At 42.4% G+C, this 20,248-nt stretch overlaps 4 protein-coding genes across 8 annotated transcripts in view; 1 reads left to right on the forward strand and 3 right to left on the reverse strand.

Moving 5' to 3' along the window:
• LOC129845363 (zinc finger protein 777-like) overlaps window positions 1–20,248 on the forward strand; it is a 61,915-nt gene that overhangs the window by 12,790 nt on the left and 28,877 nt on the right. The gene's annotated exons all lie outside the window — the stretch shown is intronic.
• LOC129845371 (neurotrophin receptor-interacting factor homolog) lies at window positions 79–7,855 on the reverse strand. 3 transcript variants are annotated; one of them, XM_055913269.1, is made up of 6 exons: window positions 7,293–7,855; window positions 7,097–7,200; window positions 6,927–6,990; window positions 4,714–6,730; window positions 1,760–1,905; window positions 1,283–1,424 (listed from the first exon to the last, which is right to left on the reverse strand). In XM_055913269.1, exons 1-4 carry the CDS (start codon window positions 7,600–7,602, stop codon window positions 5,640–5,642), a joined length of 1,569 nt encoding a protein of 522 aa, XP_055769244.1. In that variant the 5' UTR covers window positions 7,603–7,855; the 3' UTR covers window positions 1,283–1,424; window positions 1,760–1,905; window positions 4,714–5,639. The 3 variants fall into 3 exon arrangements, with proteins under 3 accessions (XP_055769247.1, XP_055769244.1, XP_055769245.1); XM_055913270.1 differs by having other exon boundaries at window positions 1,760–1,939; XM_055913272.1 differs by lacking the exons at window positions 1,283–1,424; window positions 1,760–1,905 and adding an exon at window positions 79–340.
• LOC129845373 (uncharacterized) lies at window positions 10,149–14,775 on the reverse strand. 2 transcript variants are annotated; one of them, XM_055913277.1, is made up of 6 exons: window positions 14,352–14,775; window positions 14,160–14,263; window positions 13,995–14,058; window positions 12,022–13,822; window positions 11,665–11,709; window positions 10,149–11,358 (listed from the first exon to the last, which is right to left on the reverse strand). In XM_055913277.1, exons 1-4 carry the CDS (start codon window positions 14,656–14,658, stop codon window positions 12,729–12,731), a joined length of 1,569 nt encoding a protein of 522 aa, XP_055769252.1. In that variant the 5' UTR covers window positions 14,659–14,775; the 3' UTR covers window positions 10,149–11,358; window positions 11,665–11,709; window positions 12,022–12,728. The 2 variants fall into 2 exon arrangements, with proteins under 2 accessions (XP_055769252.1, XP_055769251.1); XM_055913276.1 differs by having other exon boundaries at window positions 11,665–13,822.
• Window positions 16,926–20,115, reverse strand: LOC129845379 (zinc finger protein 205-like). Its single transcript, XM_055913293.1, has 4 exons — window positions 19,683–20,115; window positions 19,471–19,574; window positions 19,306–19,369; window positions 16,926–19,126 (listed from the first exon to the last, which is right to left on the reverse strand). The coding sequence occupies exons 1-4, from the start codon at window positions 19,972–19,974 to the stop codon at window positions 18,036–18,038; spliced, it is 1,551 nt and encodes a 516-aa protein (XP_055769268.1). The 5' UTR covers window positions 19,975–20,115; the 3' UTR covers window positions 16,926–18,035.

Below are 20,248 nucleotides of genomic sequence, written 5' to 3' on the forward strand. Positions count from 1 at the left end.
ACATATGGAATCATGAAGTAACCAAAAAAAGTGTTAAACAAATCAAAATATATTTTAGATTTTACATTCTTGAAAGTAGCCACCCTTTCCTTTGACAGCTTTGCACACTCTTCGGCATTCTCTTAACCAGCTTCTTGGGGAATGCTTTTACAACCATCTTGAAGGAGTTCCCACATATGCAGAGCACTTGTTGGCTGCTTTTCCTTCACTCTGAGGTCCAACTCATCCCAAACCAGCTCAATTGGGTTGTGGAGGCCAGGTCATCTGATGCAGCACTCCATCACTATCCTTCTCCGTCAAATAGCCCTTACACAGCCTGGACGTGTGTTGGGTCATTGTCCTGTTGAAAAACAAATGATAGTCCCACTAAGCGCAAACCAGATGGGACAGCGTATCGCTGTGGTAGCCATGCTGGTTAAGTGTGCCTTGAATTCTAAATAAATCCCTGAGTGTCACCAGCAAAGCACCCCCCCACCATCACACTTCCTTCTCCATGTTTCACAGTGGGAACCACACATGCGGCGATCATCCGTTCACCTACTCTACCTCTCACAAAATATCTCACATTTGGACTCATCAGAGCAAAGCAGACTTCCCCCCGGTCTAATGTCCATTGCTCGTGTTTCTTGGCCCAAGCAAGTCTCGTCTTCTCATTGGTGTCTTTTAGTAGTGGTTTCTTTGCCACAATTCAACCATGAAGGCCTGATTCAGTCTTCTCTGAACAGTTGATGTTGAGATGTCTCTTGAACTCTGTGAAGCATTTATTTGGGCTGCAATCTGAGGTGCAGTTAACTCTAATGAACTTATCCTCTGCAGCAGAGGTAACTCTGGGTCTTCCTTTCCTGTCGTGGTCCTCATGAGAGCCAGTTTCATCATAGCGCCTGATGGTTTTTGTGACTGCACTTGAAGAAACTTTCAAAGTATATTTTTTTAACTAGGCAAGTCAGTTAAAAACAAATTCTTATTTACAATGACAGCGTACCCCGGCCAAACCCTTACCCAGACTACGCTGGGCCAATTGTGAGCAGCCCTATGGGACTCCCAATCACGGCCAGTTGTGACACAGCCTGGAATCGAACCAGTCTGTAGTGACACCTCTAGCACTGAGACACAGTGCCTAAGACCGCTGCGTCACTCTGGAGCCCACTTGGGAATGGGTAGGTGTGTCCAAACTTTTGACTGGTACTGTATATAAATAGCCAAAGGGATTTTTGATAGTCTTGAGTAATAGCTAAACACCTAAATAACATGTAGCTTTATGTTTTTACAATAAACGAGAACATTGTAAATAAACGTTTTATTAGTAATAGAGGTGTAAGAAGAGCAGCAAGCATATAATGGTTTATGTTGTCCTTCACAGTAACCTGTAAGCACAATGTACTGGCTTCTCCTTTCAGTAACTACTGGGGTTCAGGATCTGATCTCTGGAAAATAAACACAGAACAGAACAGATTGTCAGACAAACCAGAATGGAATACATGGAATATGAATGCACAAGTAAAGAATCTTAAGTCTATGGGACACAGGCACTTTTTGAGGTGTTTGCACAGTGTTGACATACAATGACGTTTGTAAGACCGTAACAACCAATCACAGAATGAGATTCAAGACGTTCCTTTATCTGGAAATATTTTTTTATGGAAACATGGTTCATGAAACTGTCCTCAGAGCACTCCATGATATAGAATTAATTAATTTTTAAAAAATGTGCCTGTATCCCATAGGCTTTTTCAGATTTAAGGAATTTATTGATACTAACCTTCCCTGTGGAGTACTTCCTGAAAATGTAATTTGTCCGCATTGTATTGAAGGTTCTGCAGACCAGAGACAGGTTCCAGTTGCCTCACTTCCCCTCCACACACACAATATATCCCAGAAGATCCATACCAGTGACTCGAGAGGAAGCTGCAAGCAACTGTGCTTTTAGTGTTTTAGTTGCCTATATCGATAAAGTGTTTGTCGTTGAACAGAAGACAGGAAAGTCACTAAGTAGGCTACAAGTCAAACTGTAGAAGACATTTATGGGTGAATCCACACAAAACTTGAAAACTTTTAATTTGCATTCAATTTAATCCATAGCAGGGCCCATTATAGGAAGGATTGTTGATTGAGTTTATTATATATATAAATAACTCAGCAAAAAAATAAACTGCCCTTTTTCAGGACCCTGTCTTTCAAAGATAATTCGTAAAAATCCAAATAACTTCACTCTTCTTATGAAGATTTGTGAAGTTAACACTGTTTCCCATGCTTGTTCAATGAACCATAAACAATGAATGAACATGCACCTGTGGAACGGTCGTTAAGACACTACCAGCTTACAGATGGTAGGCAATTAAGGTCACAGTTATGAAAACATAGGACACTGAAGAGGCCTTTCTACTGACTCTGAAAAACACCAAAAGAAAGATATCCAGGGTCCCTGCTCAACTGCGTGAACGTGCCTTAGGCATGGTGAAGGAGGCATGAGGACTGCAGATGTGGCCAGGGCAATAAATTGCAATGTCCGTACTGTGAGACGCCTAAGACAGCGCTACAGGGAAACAGGATGGACAGCTGATCATCCTTGCAGTGGCAGATCACGTGTAACAACACCTGCACAGGATCGGTACATCCAAACATCACACCAGCGGGAAAGGTACAGGATGGCAACAACAACTGCCTAAGTTACACCAGGAACGCACAATCCCTCCATCAGTGCTCAGACTGTCCGCAATAGGCTGAGAGAGGCTGGACTGAGGGCTTGTAGGCCTGTTGTAAGGCAGGTCCTCACCAGACATCACCGGCAACAATGTCGCCTATGGGCACAAACCCAACGTCGCTGGACCAGACAGGACTGGCAAAAAGTGCTCTTCACTGACGAGTCGCGGTTTTATCTGTGACATGGGGTGATGGTCGGAATTTGCGTTTAATATCGATGGAATGAGCGTTACACTGAGGCCTGTTCTCTGGAGCGGGATCGATTTGGAGGTGGAGGGTCCGTCATGGTCTGGGGCGGTGTGTCACAGCATCATCGGACTGAGCTTGTTGTCATTGCAGGCGATCTCAACGCTGTGCGTTACAGGGAAGACATCCTCCTCCCTCAGGTGGTACCCTTCCTGCAGGCTCATCCTGACATGACCCTCCAGCATGACAACGCCACCAGCCATACTGCTCGTTCTGTGCGTGATTTCCTGCAAGACATGAATGCCAGTGTTCTGCCAGGGCCAGCGAAGAGTCCGGATCTCAATCCCATTGAGCACGTCTGGGAACTGTTGGATCGGAGGGTGAGGGCTAGGGCCATTCCCCCCCAGAACTGTCCCAGGAACTTGCAGGTGCCTTGGTGGAAGAGCGGGGTAACATCTCACAGAAAGAACTAGCAAATCTGGTGCAGTCCATGAGGAGGAGATGCACTGCAGTACTTCATGCAGCTAGTGGCCACACCAGATACTGACTGTTACTTTTGACCCCCCCCTTTGTTCAGGGACACAATATTCCATTTCTGTTAGTCACATGTCTGTGGAACTTGTTCAGTTTATGTCTCAGTTGTTGAATCTTGTTATGTTCATACAAATATTAAGATTGTTCATACAAATGTTAAGATTGCTGAAAAAGCAGTTGACAGTGAGAGGACGTTTCTTTTTTTGCTGAGTAATATATATATATATATATATATATATATATATATATATATATATATATATATATATATATATATATATATATACACATTTAACAGTGTCTTAAAGCATGATTTAGAAATAACTAACTATAGTTCGAATTTGACATTACCCAGGACTCCTGTAAGACTCCATATTGTTTTATCTGTAGGTGCTACATGCCAATATATGGTGTCATATGAAGCTAAACTGCTTGCTCTGTCATATGTATTTTGATTTCAATAACATTTCTTACATACATTTCGGAATGTAGAAAAATAACAGCATGAAGTGAAAATATCCCACTTTTGATTTGGCAAACATAATACACTATGGGCATATCAAAGATACAGAGTGGAATCTCTGCTACTTTTAGAGTAAAACACATTTTTAAGCATTACCAACAGAGTGAATGTGAAAATGGATTCAAAATAGTCACCTCTGCTCTTGATTTGCAGGATGTGCAATGACACTTAAAAGGAGGGCTGTGATTGGTTACATTGTTTACTATGCCAAAGTGTCTCTATAAAAGAAGCCATAACTTTAAAGTATTGAGCTAACAGAACTTTGAATTGCCTGTAAAGTACATCATGTTTGACAATGTTTGTAAAAAAAAATGTAAAAGCCTAATAAAAAAATACGTATACTTTCAATATTCATATTTGTAAATATTCACAAATTAATGCAAGAAATGTGTTATAAAATACTAATCAAAATACAGAGCAAGCAGTAAAGTTGTATATGACACTAAATGTTGCTTTGTAGCACCTACAACTGAAGCATGGCGTCTTTAAAAGGAGTACTGGGTAAGGCCAAAATGTCACAAATATACAAACTTCAACTAATTACGCTTTAGGATACAAATGTCAAATATATCCCAAAAATCCTTCCTCCAAAGGACCATTCTATGGATTCTAATTATGGGACTCAAAATCTCATAGCAACTGTCAATACAAAAGTGTTTTCCTAGGCAGAATATGATGGGAAGGGTAGAGGGGTATCAAGACGGCTTTATAGAACTCTACAAATCCAACCATATTAAACCCTGTATAAACGACAAACATTGACAGCTTACCATTCCAGTCAGCACTCTCTCTCTCCTTGCAACTGCTGGGTCGCCAGGTCCGTTTCCAGGGCAAGGAGTGCGCTGGCGTCTGGGAACCCTGCGCCTTCCTCCTCCTCATCCCTGCGTCCAAGTACGAACAGAGACGAGCAACAAACTCTCAACCACCAACAGGCCTTGCTCGCCCAGGCACCTGTCCAATGCTTCCTGAACTCTGTTCACATTGATATGAAATCCATCTACATCGTTACAGCCTATCAGTCTGATAGGGAATCTGTCTTATTGACAAGTTAATGGAAATGTAGTCTTAATTATTGTACTTTGGTTCCCCACTGAACAAAAACAAATTCATAAGGATGTAGCCTAGCGGTTAAGAGCGTTGAGCCAATAACTGAAAGGTCGCAGGTTGGAATCACCTAGCCGACAAGCTGAAAAATCTGTCGACGTGCCCTTGAGCACAGCACTTAACCTTAAATGCTCTTGTAAGTCGCTATGGATAAGAGCGTCTGCTAACTGACTAAAATACGTTTAAAATCTTCCTCTGTAATAACTTATACATTATCAGTCCACTCTGGACCAAGCATCAAGCCAGCTGAACTGAAAACACGACCACTACACACAGAGGGAAGTGTTCAATGAGGAAACCATTCAAAGTGGAAAACACATGGACCCAGTATTCATATATAAACCACAGTGGCGTTGAGACATTCCATTTACAACTAGGGCCAGGAGTTTTTCCCTGGCCTGGTCACGTGGTGAGGAAAAACTTCAGGCCCTGCCTATCATTACACTGGGAGGAGTAGTGTGAAGTTGCCCTTAGATGCTGATGTTGGGTCAGTTTAAAGAAGAAAAAAAATACACTAATTGTCAAGGTTAGGATTGTGGGAGAGGAAGCTGATCCTAGATCTGTATCTAGTCTGAACTTCACCCTGGAACACTTAGGGCAGCACAACGTCCTGTGTCCTGACACCAGTGTGGACGAGGAGGTGCTTCTTCATGTGGCAGGACTGGGTGAAGCACTTCCCACAGTAGACACATTGAAACGGTTTCTCTCCGGTGTGCACCCTCTCATGCCTCTTCAGCTGGTGGCTGTGGGAGAAGCGCTTGGTGCAGTGGCTGCAGCCGTACGGTTTCTCCCCCGTATGGACCCGCATGTGCCTGCTTAGGTACGCCTGGGGGAAGGGCTTCCCGCAGAGGCTGCAACGGAGATATCTCTTGGTGGAGTGAGACGTCAGCTGTTGCGGCTGCTTTTCTATGCCTTTCGATGAAGAAGTGGAGCCTCTGTTGAAATTCGGAAAGGGGGCTTGCTTCCCTCTTTGGGGAACCTGGTGAAGAGTAACCCTTGGGGATGAAAAGCTGTTTTGGGTGGACAGTCCATTGAAATCTGGCAACTTGGACCTTGATCCTACAGTTCTCCCTTGCTCTGCATGTTGAGTGTCAGGGGGACACTTTGTCTGTCCAGACTCCATTCCCCCTCTTCCTCTGTTGTCCACAAGCTGCCTGCCGTCTGAACAGACCTCTCCAGATGTCGCCTCTTGGCCAGTTAGGCTCCATTCTGAACTCATATCTGCCTCCACTTTAATGGGAACTGAGTCCACCATCACCACATCAGGCAGCCAGTCCAGAGAGCCTGAAGCAGACATGCAGACCCCAGAGTTACCAGACACCCCTCTCCTCTCTGGATGTCCAGACAGCCTCTTGGAGTCTGGCCCTGCATTATGAGGAACATTCACAGTTGGGTTGTCAGTCTCTTGGTTCTCTGTCCATTGGGACAGGCTGTATTCTATGGGTTGATGGTCAGTTTCCCAGGTCACACCCTCAGCAACCTGATGGTCTTGTCTTGCTCTGTTGTATTGTGACGCTGGATGCTGGAAGGTCTGGTTTTCAGGTTCTATATTGAGTGAGGTGTCTGGAGCTCTGTGTCTGTTGCCCTGCTGGTCCAGAAGGTCTGTGGTTTCAGTACATGATGAAGAACCTGGTTCTGCTACAATGATCTTCTCACTGCTCTCACTGACCGGTTGGGCAATCTCTGAAATGGGGAAAAGTAAAGCACAGCACAGCACAGCATCAGCTTCCTGTAGTGGAGACTGATTCTTCTTTGCTTTATTTATTAGTTATGGGTAATGACCAATAAGTTAATGAAATACTGCAATAAACATGGACAGCTTTACTTAACATAATATGTAAATTGCATAGATTGGATTAGTTGCAACAACAAAAAATACCTTCTATTGTACTGGTGTCAAGGTTCTCCATTTTGACATGAGTTTCTTCTTGCATATCTGCCATCTGTGTTTTGTATTCATCATAAACCTTTTTATTAATAACATATCCACAACAGCACTTGAAATATGATTAAACAACAATACATTTGACCATGTCTAGGACAACTGACCTGCATGCCACCATTATGGTCTGTCGCTGTGCGTCCTGCGTCTTTCCAGGTAGTGACATCCTGCATAAAGTTGCCCTCTTCAATGTCGTCAAAACGATTCTTCACTGCACCAAACAAGAGAAACCCCCATAAACGTTATAGATTCTACATTACCAATCATGTTTTTGAACGTGTTTAAATAAGGTAAAAAACCTACAATATCCAAGTCTGCCTGTCGACTTCCCTACAAAGCTCCCTCTTCCCCGGGCAACATGATTAGTGTCCACGTGCTTGTGAACTGTGCGTCGCAGGGCTCCGAATCTTTCTGTGCCCCGTCGAGAAGTCTGACATTTTGTCAAAACCAGCTTCCTCCGCAAGTTCTCGATTTCTTTCCGACTATGGGAAATTTCCAAACGTAAAGCAGCATGGCCGTCATCTACAAGTTTGCAGATTTCGGCAACGGCTGCATTCGCCAAAACCTCGACGATGGAGGCTAGCTGAGCATGAAATGCGACAGTATCGGACATCTCCTTAGCGCTATGTTTATGTTAAACACTTATGTTATAGTAATTTGCATTGCAGTGTAAAGTCAACGTCTTCAGACTACACAGTTCACACCATAGAGCATTGAACACAATTTTTGTTGTTGTTTTTGTTCCGCTACTTCCTGGATCGTTCTTCAAAATAAAAAAAGTTTGCTTTTCAAAATAAAGGTTGGTTACACACACAAGATTTCCCTTAGTTCAACCTTCCAACATTGCCACCTGCTGCTGTATCATATTGTTGCTGCTATTAAAAGGAATCAAATTGTTAAAAAAATATAATTTGCCTTTCAATTAGGTGAATACAAATATAACAAGCTCACGTTGTCCTTCAACAATTGTACTAATAAGTTCAAGTAAAAAAATACAGAATCAGCATACAACCTGAATTTAAAAGGAATAAATGTATTCCTTCAGTTAAAAATAAGTCAATCAAGAGAGAAGGCTAAGGGTTAGTAGTCTCAAAACTAACTGAAGCACCACACTGAGAATACACTCTAACGCTGAACAATGTAACAGTAGAAAGATTAAAAACAAACATCTGAATATATCATTTTTATTATAAATGACAAAACTGTATAAAGAACTTGCTAACTAGATGGTAACTTTACATTAAGTAAAGCTATGGGGCTTCCTTTAGGTCCTTAAAGTGGAAGAAGTTGAACCAGTTTTACTTTACTATTTAAAGCAAAGCATTTACTTTAAATAGTGCATTCGGAAAGTATTCAAACCCCTTGACTTTTATCACATGTTGTTACGTTACAGCCTTATCCTAAAATGTTCCCCCATTTTAGTCCCCCCCCCCCCTCAATCTACACACAGTACCCCATAATGACCAAGAAAAAAACAGGTTTTTAGAAAACGTTGCAAAAAAAATTATGAATACAACTGAAATATGACATTTACATAAGTATTCAGACCATCACTCAGTACTTTATTGAAGCACCTATGGCAGTGATTATAGCCTCGAGTCTTCTCGCTACAAGCTTGGCACACCTGTATTTGGGGAGTTTCTCCCGATCTTCTCTGCAGATCCTCTCAAGCTCTGTCAGGTTGGATGGGGAGCGTCACTGCACAGCTATTTTCAAGTCTCTTCAGAGATCGATCGGGTTCAAGTCCGGGCTCTGGCTTGGTTCACTCAAGGACATTCAGAGACTTGTCCCATAGCCACTCCTGCGTTGTCTTGGCTATGTGCTTAGTCAATGTCCTGTTGGAAGGTGAACCTTCGCCCCAGTCATAGGTCCTGAGTGCTCTGGAGCCGGTTTTCATCAAGGACCTCTCTGTACTTTGCTCCATTCAGCTTTCCCTCGATCCTGCCTAGTCTCCCAGTCCCTGCCACTGAAAAACTTCCCCACAGCATGATGCTGCCACCACCATGCTTCACCGTAGGGATGGTTCCAGGTTTCCTCCAGACGTGACACTTGGCTTGTAGGTCAAAGAGTTCAATCTTGGTTTCATCAGACCAGAGAATCTTGTTTCTCGTGGTCAGAGTCCTTTAGGTGCCTTTTGGTAAACTCCAAGCGGGCTGTCATGTGCATTTTACTGAGAAGTGGCTTATGTCTGTCCACTGTACCCTAAAGGCCTGATTGGTGGAGTGCTGCAGTGATGGTTGTCCTTCTGGAAGGTACTCCCATCTCCACACAGGAACTCTAGAGCTCTGTTAGAGTGACCATCGGGCTCTTGGTCACCTCCCTGGCCTTTCTCCCCCGATTGCTCACTTTGGCCGGGCGACCAAGAAGAAGAGTCTTGGTGGTTCTAAACTATTTCAATTTAAGTATGATGGAGGCCTCTGTGTTCTTGGGGACATTCAGTGCTGCAGACATTTTTTGGCACCTTTCCCCAGATCTGTGCCTCGACACAATTCCTTCAACCTCATGGCTTGGTTTTTGCTCTGACATGCACTGTCAACTGTGGGACCTCATAGACAGGTGTGTGCCTTTCCAAATCATGTCCAATCAATTGAATTTACCACAGGTGGACTACAATCAAGTTGTAGAAACATCTCGAGGATCTATGGAAACAGGATGCAACTGTGCTCAATTTCTAGTCTCATAGCAAAGGGTCTGATTACTTATGTAAATAAGGTATCTGATTTTTTTTATTTTTAATACATTTGCAAACATTTCTTAAATCCTGTTTTCACTTTGTCATTATAGTGTAATGTGCAGATTGAAAAAATTATAATTTAATACATTTTAGAATAAGGCTGTAGTGTAACAAAATGTGGAAAAGGGAAGGGGTCTGAATATTTTCTGAATGCACTGTAGTCAAAGTTATATTTAGTAAAACAATTGGTCTGATTACTTTGACAGACTACTATATCAACCGTATTGCTTTGGATTGTGGGGCAGTAAGATCACAATGTCTAAACTACAGTTGAGTGTGAAAACTGAAAGAAGAGATAGGACAAAGATCTGTCAGACGATGGTAATAAAAGGCAGGATCATGTAGACAACACTCGTAGGAAAGCAAAGCAATTCAATCCATGCTGGGGGTTTCAGATAAATAGATGCATTTTGTAAAAATGTCAATGAAGTTTGATTTTAGTTTAATGAGGATGTAATGATCAAACAGTACAGAGTCTTCATAGGTCGGTTGTTCAAAGTGAGATAGAAAATGCTTTCTGAATATGAAGACTTGCTGTTGTGGTGGAAGGGAGGAACTCATAATGAATTAGAAACATTTAGGCTATTATTTGGGGAGGGAAATGTGATGATACATCTAGTGATGACAGCTCTTTAAAAGTATTTTAGTGGTATTTTAACTATTTGAATGAAAAGAAAAGCAGAGGCATGACATTTTAGGCCGAGCCCTACCCATGCTGGTGACGCTCATGCCCTACCCTACCGAAGCCCGATTTCTCAACACATAATTAGAAACACAGTAACTTCCTCAATTAGTATCAATAGCTAATCTCGGTCTGTCCCTTGCTTCCTGCACTGCCCCATGCGCTCCTCTGCGTGTGTACACATAGCAACGGCTACATTTGGGCTGCTCATTGACGAGACAAGAAATCCGTTAGCTGACGTTAACTAGCTACTTTTCGTCACTCTAAACTCCGACAACAGCTGTACCATTTTATGGATATGCTAATTTATGCACATTTGTAGTTATAGTTTATAAATGTTTTAAATATTTTTTTAGTTAGGATGGCCTGAACATGTGAAAATTGGTTTGGTGTCTCTAACTTGAACAGTTGAATAGTTACGTTTGCAGAGTATTTTATGCAAATATATAGTTATAGTCTTTCAGTTTTAAAGAATTTTAAGTTAGGATGAGCTGAATGTTTTAAAGTTCGGCCTTGTAGCTTAATTGGCCAAGGTGCCAGACCATTTTGAATACCTACCTCTGTATTCCTATGGTTCTCATCCAAACCCATGTTCATTTATGAAACATTTTATCGGTTATAGTTTTAAAAAGCATATACAGTACCAGTCAAAAGTTTAGACACACCTACTCATTCAAGGGTTTTTCTTTTTACTATTTTCTACATTGTAGAATAATAGTGAAGACATCAACACTATGAATTAACATATGTAATCATGTATTAACTGAAAAAAAGTGTTAAACAAATGAAAATATATTTTATATTCTTCAAAGGAGCCACTCTTTGCCTTGATGACAGCTTTCTCAGGATGGTACGGAAGGTTCCGCTGTGACCAGAGACAGGTTCCAGTAGCCTCTCTTCCCGTCCACATGCAGCATATCCCAGAAGATCCACACCAGCGACTCCAGAGGAAGCTGCAAAGACAAAGTTAATTCAATTGTTTCCATATTGTATCTGTATATAGATCAGGTGCTAGTCCGGAACAATCAGTTTGGCAGCTAAGCAGTGGTATATGAGGAAAGTCACTAAGGCTACATGTCCAAGTCAAGAAGACATTTATATTAGTCTATTATATGAATGTTAATCAACAACAAAAAATAGCATCATGTATGGAGAATCAAAAACAATGAGTGAACGGTTTCAAATCTGATATTATGAAAGTAGGAAGGTGATGTTCTGCCTGTTCTAGGCTAGATAAACCTACAGGTACTGTTACTTACCTCCAAGAGATTATGTTTCCCCAGACCATAGTACCTCTGGGGATTCTGGGAATAAAGAAGAGGTGAGTGAGTAGCTTGGTTCTAGAGTACTGGTGCACATCCGAACTGGTTTAGCTCACTCAAAACAGAGTCAGAATGGAAAGGAATAAACCAGAGAGAATTCTGATTGAATTAAATGAATTCTAATTCTATTCATTCTAATTCTGGGACTCAAAAACAAATTGCCACTTTGAACAGACAATGGTTTTCCTAGGCTGAATATTATGGAAAGTGTAAAGTGATATAGATAGTTCCATAAAGCCGCCAATAAATCTAACCATAATAAACCCTCTATAAAGTCAACCATTGAGAGCCTACCATTCCAGGTCAGTACTCTCGCCTTGCACCTGCTGGGTCGCCAGATCTGTGTCAAGGTCCAGGAGTGTGCTGGCACCCAGGGAACCTGTGGCTTTCTCTTCTGCCATGTCGATGTCCAGAAAGTGACAGTCACCGTCACCCTCTTCCCTGCACCCTCCTCCTCCCTATGTCCAGGTACGAGATGAGCCGAGCAACGAGCTCTCAACCACCTACAGGCCTAGCTCACCCAGGCACCTGTCCAGAGCTTCCTGCATTCATAATTGATGTTCTTTGGTTCACCACTGCACCAATACATATTCAAAAGGATGTTTAAAATCTTCACCTATAATAACTTATACATTAACAGTCCACTCTGGACCAAGCCAGCTGAAAACACTACCACCACTACACACAGAGGGTAGTGCTGAATGTGGTAACTATCCAAACTGTTAAAAGCACAAGGACCCAGTATGCATATGAAAACCACAGTAGTGTTGAGCCATTCCCCTTACAACTAGGTCCAGGAGTTTTTCCCTGGTCTAGTCACGTGGTGAGGAAAAACTCCTGGCCTTACCTATAATTACACCAGGCGGAGTAGTGTGAAGTTGCCCCTACACACTGATCTTGGGTCAGTTTTAGATGTTTTCCTACTAATGGTTAAGGTTAGGATTGGAGAAGAGAAAGCTGATCCTAGATCTGTACCAAGGGGAAACTTCACCCTGGAACACTCAGGGCAGCCCAATGTCCTGTGGCCTGCCACCAGTGTGGACGAGGAGGTGCCTCTTCATGTGACTGGACTGGGTGAAGCACTTCCCGCAGTAGACACAGTGAAATGGTTTCTCTCCGGTGTGCACCCTCTCATGCATCTTCAGCTGGTGCCTGTGGGAGAAGCGCTTGGTGCAGTGGCTGCAGCCGTACGGTTTCTCCCCTGTATGGACACGCATATGACTCCGCAGTTGCGCCGGCTGAGGGAAGGGCTTTCCGCAGAGGCTGCACCGGAGTTGCCTCTTGGGTGAGTGAGATGTTAGCTGTTGCGGCTGCTTTTCTATGCCTTTCGATGAAAAATTGGAGCCTCTGTTGAAATTCAGGAAGGGGGCTTGCTTCCCTCTTTGGGGAACCTGGTGGAGAGTAACTCTTGGGGATGAAAAGCTGTTTCGGTTAGACAGTCCATTGAAATCTGGAAACTTGGACCTTGATCCTATAGTTCTACCTTGCTCTGTGTTTTCAGTGTCGGTGGGACACTTTGTCTGTCCAGACTCCATTCCCCCTCTTCCTCTGTTGTCCACAAGCTGCCTGCCGTCTGAACAGACCTCTCCAGATGTCACCTCTTGGCCAGTTATGCTCCATTCTGAACTCATATCTGCCTCCACTTTAATGGGAACTGAGTCCACCAGCACCACATCAGACACCCAGTCCAGAGAGTCCAAAGCAGACATGCAGACCCCAGAGTTACCAGACACCCCTCTCCTCTCTGGATGTCCAGGCAGCCTTTTGGAGTCTGACCCGGAATTGTGAGGAGCATTCACAGTTCGGTTGTCAGTCTCTTGGTTCTCTGTCCATTGGGACAGGCTGTATTCTATGGGTTGATGGTCAGTTTCCCAGGTCACACCCTCAGCAACCTGATGGTCCTGTCTTGCTCTGTTGTATTGTGACGCTGGATGCTGGAAGGTCTGGTTTTCAGGTTCTATATCAAGTGAGGTGTCTGGAGCTCTGTCTCGGTTGCCCTGCTGGTCCAGAAGGTCTGTGGTTTCAGTACATGATGAAGAACCTGGTTCAGCCGCAATGAACTTCTCACTGCTCTCACTGACCAGTTGGACAATCTCTGAAATGGGTCAACGTAAAGAACAACATCAGCTTCCTGTAGTGAAGACTGATTATTTTTTGCCTTACTTATTAGTTATGGGTAATGACCAAGAACTTAATCAAATACTGCAATAAAGGCTTTACTCAACAATGTGTAAATTGCATAGATTTGATTAGTTGCATAAAATGACCTTCTGTTCTGCTGGTACCAAGGTTCTCCATTTTGATAAGAGGTGACTCTTGCGTATCTGCCACCTGTTTTGTATTCATCAGAAACATTTGATTAGAAAAATATCCAAACAGCATTTGAAATGAGAAAATAAATCATCAATTTGACCGTGTCAATGACAACTGACCTGCATGCCTCCATCCTGGCCTGTCGCGGTGCGACTTGCGTCTTTCCAGTTCGTGACATCCTTTGTAAAGTTGTCCCCTTCGCTGTAGGAAAAACGATTCTCCACTGCACCAGAAAAGATAAACCCTCATAAACGTTACATATTCTACATTACAAATTATTTGAACGTGTTTAAATAAGGTAAAAAACCTACAATATCCATGTCTGCCTATTGACTTTCCAACGAAGCTCGCTCTTGCTCGGGCAACAAGATCGGTGTCGCGCCTGTGAACTGTGCGTCGCAGGGCTCCGAATTTCTCTGTGCCACGTTGAGAACTCTGGAATTTTGTCAAAAGCAGCTTCCTCCGCAGGTTATCGATTTCTTTCTGGCTATGGGAGATTTCCAAACGTAAGGCAGCATGGCCGTCATCTACAAGTTTACAAATTTCGGCAACGGCTGCATTCGCCAAAACCTCAATTATTGAAGCTAGCTGAGCATGAAAGGCGACGCTATCACACATGTCCTTGGAACTATGTAAATGTTAAACAATTATGTTATAGTAAATTGCAGTATTCAGTCAACGTTTTGAGAATTCAAAGTTCACAATGTAGACGGTAGACTACACACAGAAATTCATTCCGGAAACAAAAGTAAGGCTACTTCCTGAATTGTTTTTCAAAATAAAGGTTGTTTTTAAAAATAAAAATTGGTTACACACACGACTTGTTAGTTATACCTTTCAACGTTACCACCCGCTGCTCTATCATGTTGTAGGTGCTACTAAAATGAATCTAATGTTTTGCAAATCCGCCTTTCTTGTCCTCCAATTTTTTTTTCATTATTAAGTTCAAATACAAAAATACAGAATCCGCAAACAACCTGAATTTAAAGAGAATAAATATATTTCTAAAGTAAAAAATAAGTAAATAAAAGAGTAGGCTAAAAGGGTTAGTAGTCTGAAAACGAGCTGAAGCACCGCACTGAGAAAGCACAAAACAAATTATAATCTGTAAATATAATGGATAAATAGCCAATGCGATTCCTAGCTAACAACATTTCATTTTTTGTTTTTACAAATTAGAATATTGTAAATGGAAAAAACACATTGGTAACTTTACATTCAGTAAAGTTATGGGGCTTGCTTTAGCTCTAAAAGTATTTTGTGGTAGCAGAAGAAGTATAAAAAGTAAACTATTTATATAGTTATAGTTGATACATGTTTTAAATCATTTCAAGTTACAATGGCCTGAACATGTCAAAGTTGGTTTGGTCTATCTTGAACGGTTCAAGAGTTTACAGTTGGTGAGTTATTTTATGCTAATTTCTGCAAATGTATATAGTTATAGTCAATAACAGTTTAAAATAATTTTAAGTTAGGATAGCCTGAACATTTTAATGTTGGGTCTGGTAGTTTAATTGGCCAAGGAGCAAAACCGTTTTGAATAGCTACCTCTGTATTCCTATGGTTCTCATTCAACCCGATGTTAATTTTTGCAAATTGTAAATGGTTAAAAAAGTATATATACCGGTATAGAAGAATAAAAAAATATTTTGACAAGCAATCTAAGTATGGTCAGACCGAACCTGTCAACGTTGGTTTGGAGTTGATAGCTTAAAATGGTGAAAGAGGAGGTCTAAACAAATAAACATTTTTGTACCAGCCCCTTTTTCTGCCATTGAAATGCATTGGTATCCATAGCAACAACTCTATCTGGGCTGCTGAAGGATGAGACAAACAGCTGTAACTTTTGATTGGTAGTAGATAATTATATTCTGATTCCAGATTTAAATACCAGAGAAGTAGACCTCAATGTCATACCCTCTAGGTTTTAATCTAAAGTGCTGGAAATGTGGTCAAATTTGCCAATTTGTGTCAAAAGTTGCATTGTTCACCGTGAATGGATGTTGGAAGTCTGGGAGTTGATGATGTCACAATAGGACCTTTAGAATGTTGAATAAAAACAATGAAAGTGAATAAAGGACTAAATGATTAGTAGTTTAAAAAGTATAAAAGGGGCACCCGAGTGGTGCAGTGGTCCAAGGCACTGCAGCTCAGTGCAAGAGGCAGACACCCTGGTTGGAATCCAGGCTGTATCACAACCGACCGTGATTGGGAGTCCAATAGGGCGGCACACAATTGACCCAGCGTCGTCTGGGTTTGGCCGGAGTAGGCCGTCATTGTAAATAAGAATTTGTTCTTAACTGACTTGCCTAGTTAAATAAAAGGTTCACACACAAAAAAGCCTAAACTTGTGATTTACAACACCCTACTAGCCGGACTTCAAGAAATGCCTTGGCATTTCTTCCCAAATATGCTCTCACACATGTATAGTATGCAACCCAGACTTACCAAAAGCCCTGAGTGATGCCAACTTTCATCTTTGGCATACTCTAGGGTTCAGGACCTTTCAGACCGGTTTCATCAGAACACAACTTCACTGAAATACTCTCAAGAACTCTGCAGTGAATTCAATGTGCCAAGATCCAATTTAATTATCTTCAAATTAGACACGTAATTTCCTAATTTCACTTCCAAGAGGAGGTTTAGAGCTCAGCTCAATGAAGTTGAGACCCTTCTTGCTACAGCACAATCCATCAAAGGCAAAATCTCCCATATTTTTAGACTCCCATCTAAGAATGTGGGCTCCTCCTTTACTCCTTTGAAAATAATCTGGGAAAAGGGCCTTTGTCTGACTATGGTTCAGGAGTTATGGACGGATGTTTGCGACAGGGTATACTGCTCCTCTACTAATATAAAAATGAAATAATCTATTTTTAAAAATGTTGTAGAAATTGTATTACACCCCAGTGAGACTCCATAGAATGAATAGACATTTCTCCTGATTGTAAAAGATGTACATCTGAAAGCAGTGGAGGCTGCTGAGGGGAGGATGATTTATAATAACTGGAATGGAGTAAATGGCATCAAGCACATAGAAAACATGTTTGATACCATTCCACCAATTCCGCTCCAGCCATTACCACGAGCCCGTCGTCTCCAATTAAGGTGCCACCAACCTCCTGTGTCTGAAAGTGGAACTTACATGCATATATTTTGGCATTGCGAGCAGATTTTTGCAACCTATACATACTGCTGCATAGAAAATATTAGATTTAGTTTGATATGACCCCGTGTATCTATCTTCTTAATGCTTAACAGGACTTTGTTCTTGATCTAAACAGAGAAAATGTGTTTATGACTATCACATACTTTGCTAAAAAAATTATTCTACCAAGTTGGGCTTCAAATTCCTGTCCAACATTTAAAATGTGGATTGACCAGATTGTTGACTTTCTTCCTCTTGAAAAGCTCACGTGTGACCTCTGCACTCACGTGTGACCTCCGCAAGAGACGGCGCAGGTTCAATGGACTCTGGTCTCCACTACTCAACTATATTTCAAACTGGACAGAATGGGGAGATGAAGGAAATGTGTGTATATACATGTTGTGTAAAGTGCTGTAAAACAAGCTCGTTGTCTCAGCTAAAGCTGGAAATAGCTAACACGTTCACGGATAGTGCTGCTGCAAATTTGTTGTTTGTTTATTGTTTATGTCTGCCACATCTGTTAATGTGGATTGTTTTGTTTGTTGATTGAAAAACAAGAAAACTTAAATACTTCCAATAAAACAATACAAAAACACATTGACCCAGTGTTCATATGAAAACCCCAGTAGTGTGGAGCCATTCCCCTTACAATTAGGGCCAGGAGTTTTCCCCTGGTCTGGTCACATGGTGAGGGAAAACTCCTGGCCCTGCCTATCATTATTGTGAAGTTGCCCCTAGATGCTGATCTTGGGGCATTTCTGCATTTTTTTAAGACAAATGTTTAACGTTAGGATTGGGGAAAGGAAACTGATCCAAGATCTGTACCTAGGGAAATTTCAGCATGGAACACTCAGGGCAGCCCAATGTCCTGTGGCCTGCCACCAGTGTGGACGAGGAGATGCTTCTTCATGTGGCCGGACTGGGTGAAGCACTTCCCACAGTAGACACATTGAAATGGTTTCTCTCCGGTGTGCACCCTCTCATGCATCTTCAGCTGGTGGCTGTGGGAGAAGCGCTTGGTGCAGTGGCTGCAGCCGTACGGTTTCTCCCCCGTATGGACCCGCATGTGCCTCTGCAGGTGCGCCGGCTTGGGAAAGGGCTTTCCACAGAGGCTGCACCGGAGCTGCCTCTGGGTGGAGTGAGACATTAGCTGTTGTGGCTGCTTTTCTATGCCTTTCGGTGAAGAAGTGGAGCCTCTGTTGAAATTTGGGAAGGGAGCTGGCTTCCCTCTTTGGGGAACCTGGTGGAGGGTAACCCTTGGGGATGAAAAGCTGTTTTGGGTGGACAGTCCGTTGAAATCTGGCAACTTGGACCTTGGTACTACAGTTGTCCCTGGCGCCGCATGTTGAGTGTCAGGGGGACACTTTGTCTGTCCAGATTCCATTCCCCCTCTTCCTCTGTTGTCCACAAGCTGCCTGCTGTCTGAACAGACCTCTACAGATGTCGCCTCTTGGCCAGTTAGGCTCCATTCTGAACTCATATCTGCCTCTACTTTAATGGGAACTGAGTCCACCATCACCACATCAGGCAGCCAGTCCAGAGAGCCTGAAGCAGACATGCAGACACCAGAGTTACCAGACACCCCTCTCCTCTCTGGATGTTCAGACAGCCTCTTGGAGTCTGGCCCTACATTATGAGGAGCATTCACAGTTGAGTTGTCAGTGTCTTGGTTCTCTGTCCATTGGGACAGACTGTATGATATGGGTTGATGGTCAGTTTCCCAGGTCACACCCTCAGCAACCTGATGATCCTGTCTTGCTCTGTTGTATTGTGACGCTGGATGCTGGAACGTCTGGTTTTCAGGTTCTATATTGAGTGAGGTGTCTGGAGCTCTGGGTCTGTTGCCCTGCTGGTCCAGAGGGTCTGTGGTTTCAGTAGATGATGAAGCACCTGGTTCTGGCACAATCTTCTCACTGCTGTCACTGACCAGTTGGACAATCTCTGTAATGGGGCAACGTAAAGCACAGCATCAGCTTCCTTTAGTGGAGACTGCTTCTTCTTTGCCTTATTTATTGGTTATGAATAATGACTAAGAAGTTAATCAAATACGGCAATAAACATTGAAGACTTTACTCAACAAAGTGTAAATTGTATGGACTTGATAAGTTGAACAAAAATACCTTCCGGGCTGCTGGTGTCAAGGTTCTCCATTTTGATAAGAGGTGCCTCTTGCATATCTGCCATCTGTTTTGTATTCATCAGAAACAATCTATTAGAAAAAAATCCACACCACCATTTGAAATATGAATAAACTAATACATTTGGCCGTGTGTATGACAACTGACCGGCATGTCCCCATCCTTGTCTGTCGCTGTGCGTCCTGCGTCTCTCCAGTTGGTGGCATCCTGCGTAAAATTTATCCCTTTACGGTCGGCACAGCGATTCTCCACTGCACCAGAAAAGAGAAACCCTCAAACGTTATATATTATACATTACCCATTATTTTGTACGTTTTCCAATATGTAAAAAAAAAAACTAAAACAATATCCAAGTCTGCCTGTTGACTTTCCTTGGAAGCTCCCTCTTGCCCGGGCAACAAGATCTGTGTCCCGTCTGCTGACAGTGTGTCGGAGGGTTCCGAATTTCTCTGCGCTCCGTCGAGAATGCTGGAATTTTGTCAGCAGCAACTTCCTCCGCAGGTTATCGATTTCTCTCTGGCTATGGGAAATTTCCAAACGTAAGGCAGCATGTCCGTCATCTACAAGTTTGCAGATTTCGGCAACGGCTGCATTCGCCAAAACCTCGACGATGGAGGCTAGCTGAGCGTTAAAGGCGACTGTATCGTACATGTTCTTTGCACTATGCCAATGTTAAACACTTATGTTATAGTAATTTGAAATGAAGTGCTCAGTCAATGTCTTGAGACTACACAGTTTTAAGACCATAGACGTAACACCATTTTTCCATAAACAATTTTTCGGCTACTTCCTGGATATTTTTTTCCGAAATAAAAGGTGGGCTTTTCAAAATAAAGGTTGCTTACACACGACTTATGTACCAACATTGCCACCTGCTGCTGAATCATATTGTATGTTGCTCCTACTAAAAATTAATTAAATGTTT

Source organism: Salvelinus fontinalis, unplaced genomic scaffold (assembly GCF_029448725.1).
Source record: "Salvelinus fontinalis isolate EN_2023a unplaced genomic scaffold, ASM2944872v1 scaffold_0285, whole genome shotgun sequence".
NCBI lineage: Eukaryota > Metazoa > Chordata > Actinopteri > Salmoniformes > Salmonidae > Salvelinus > Salvelinus fontinalis.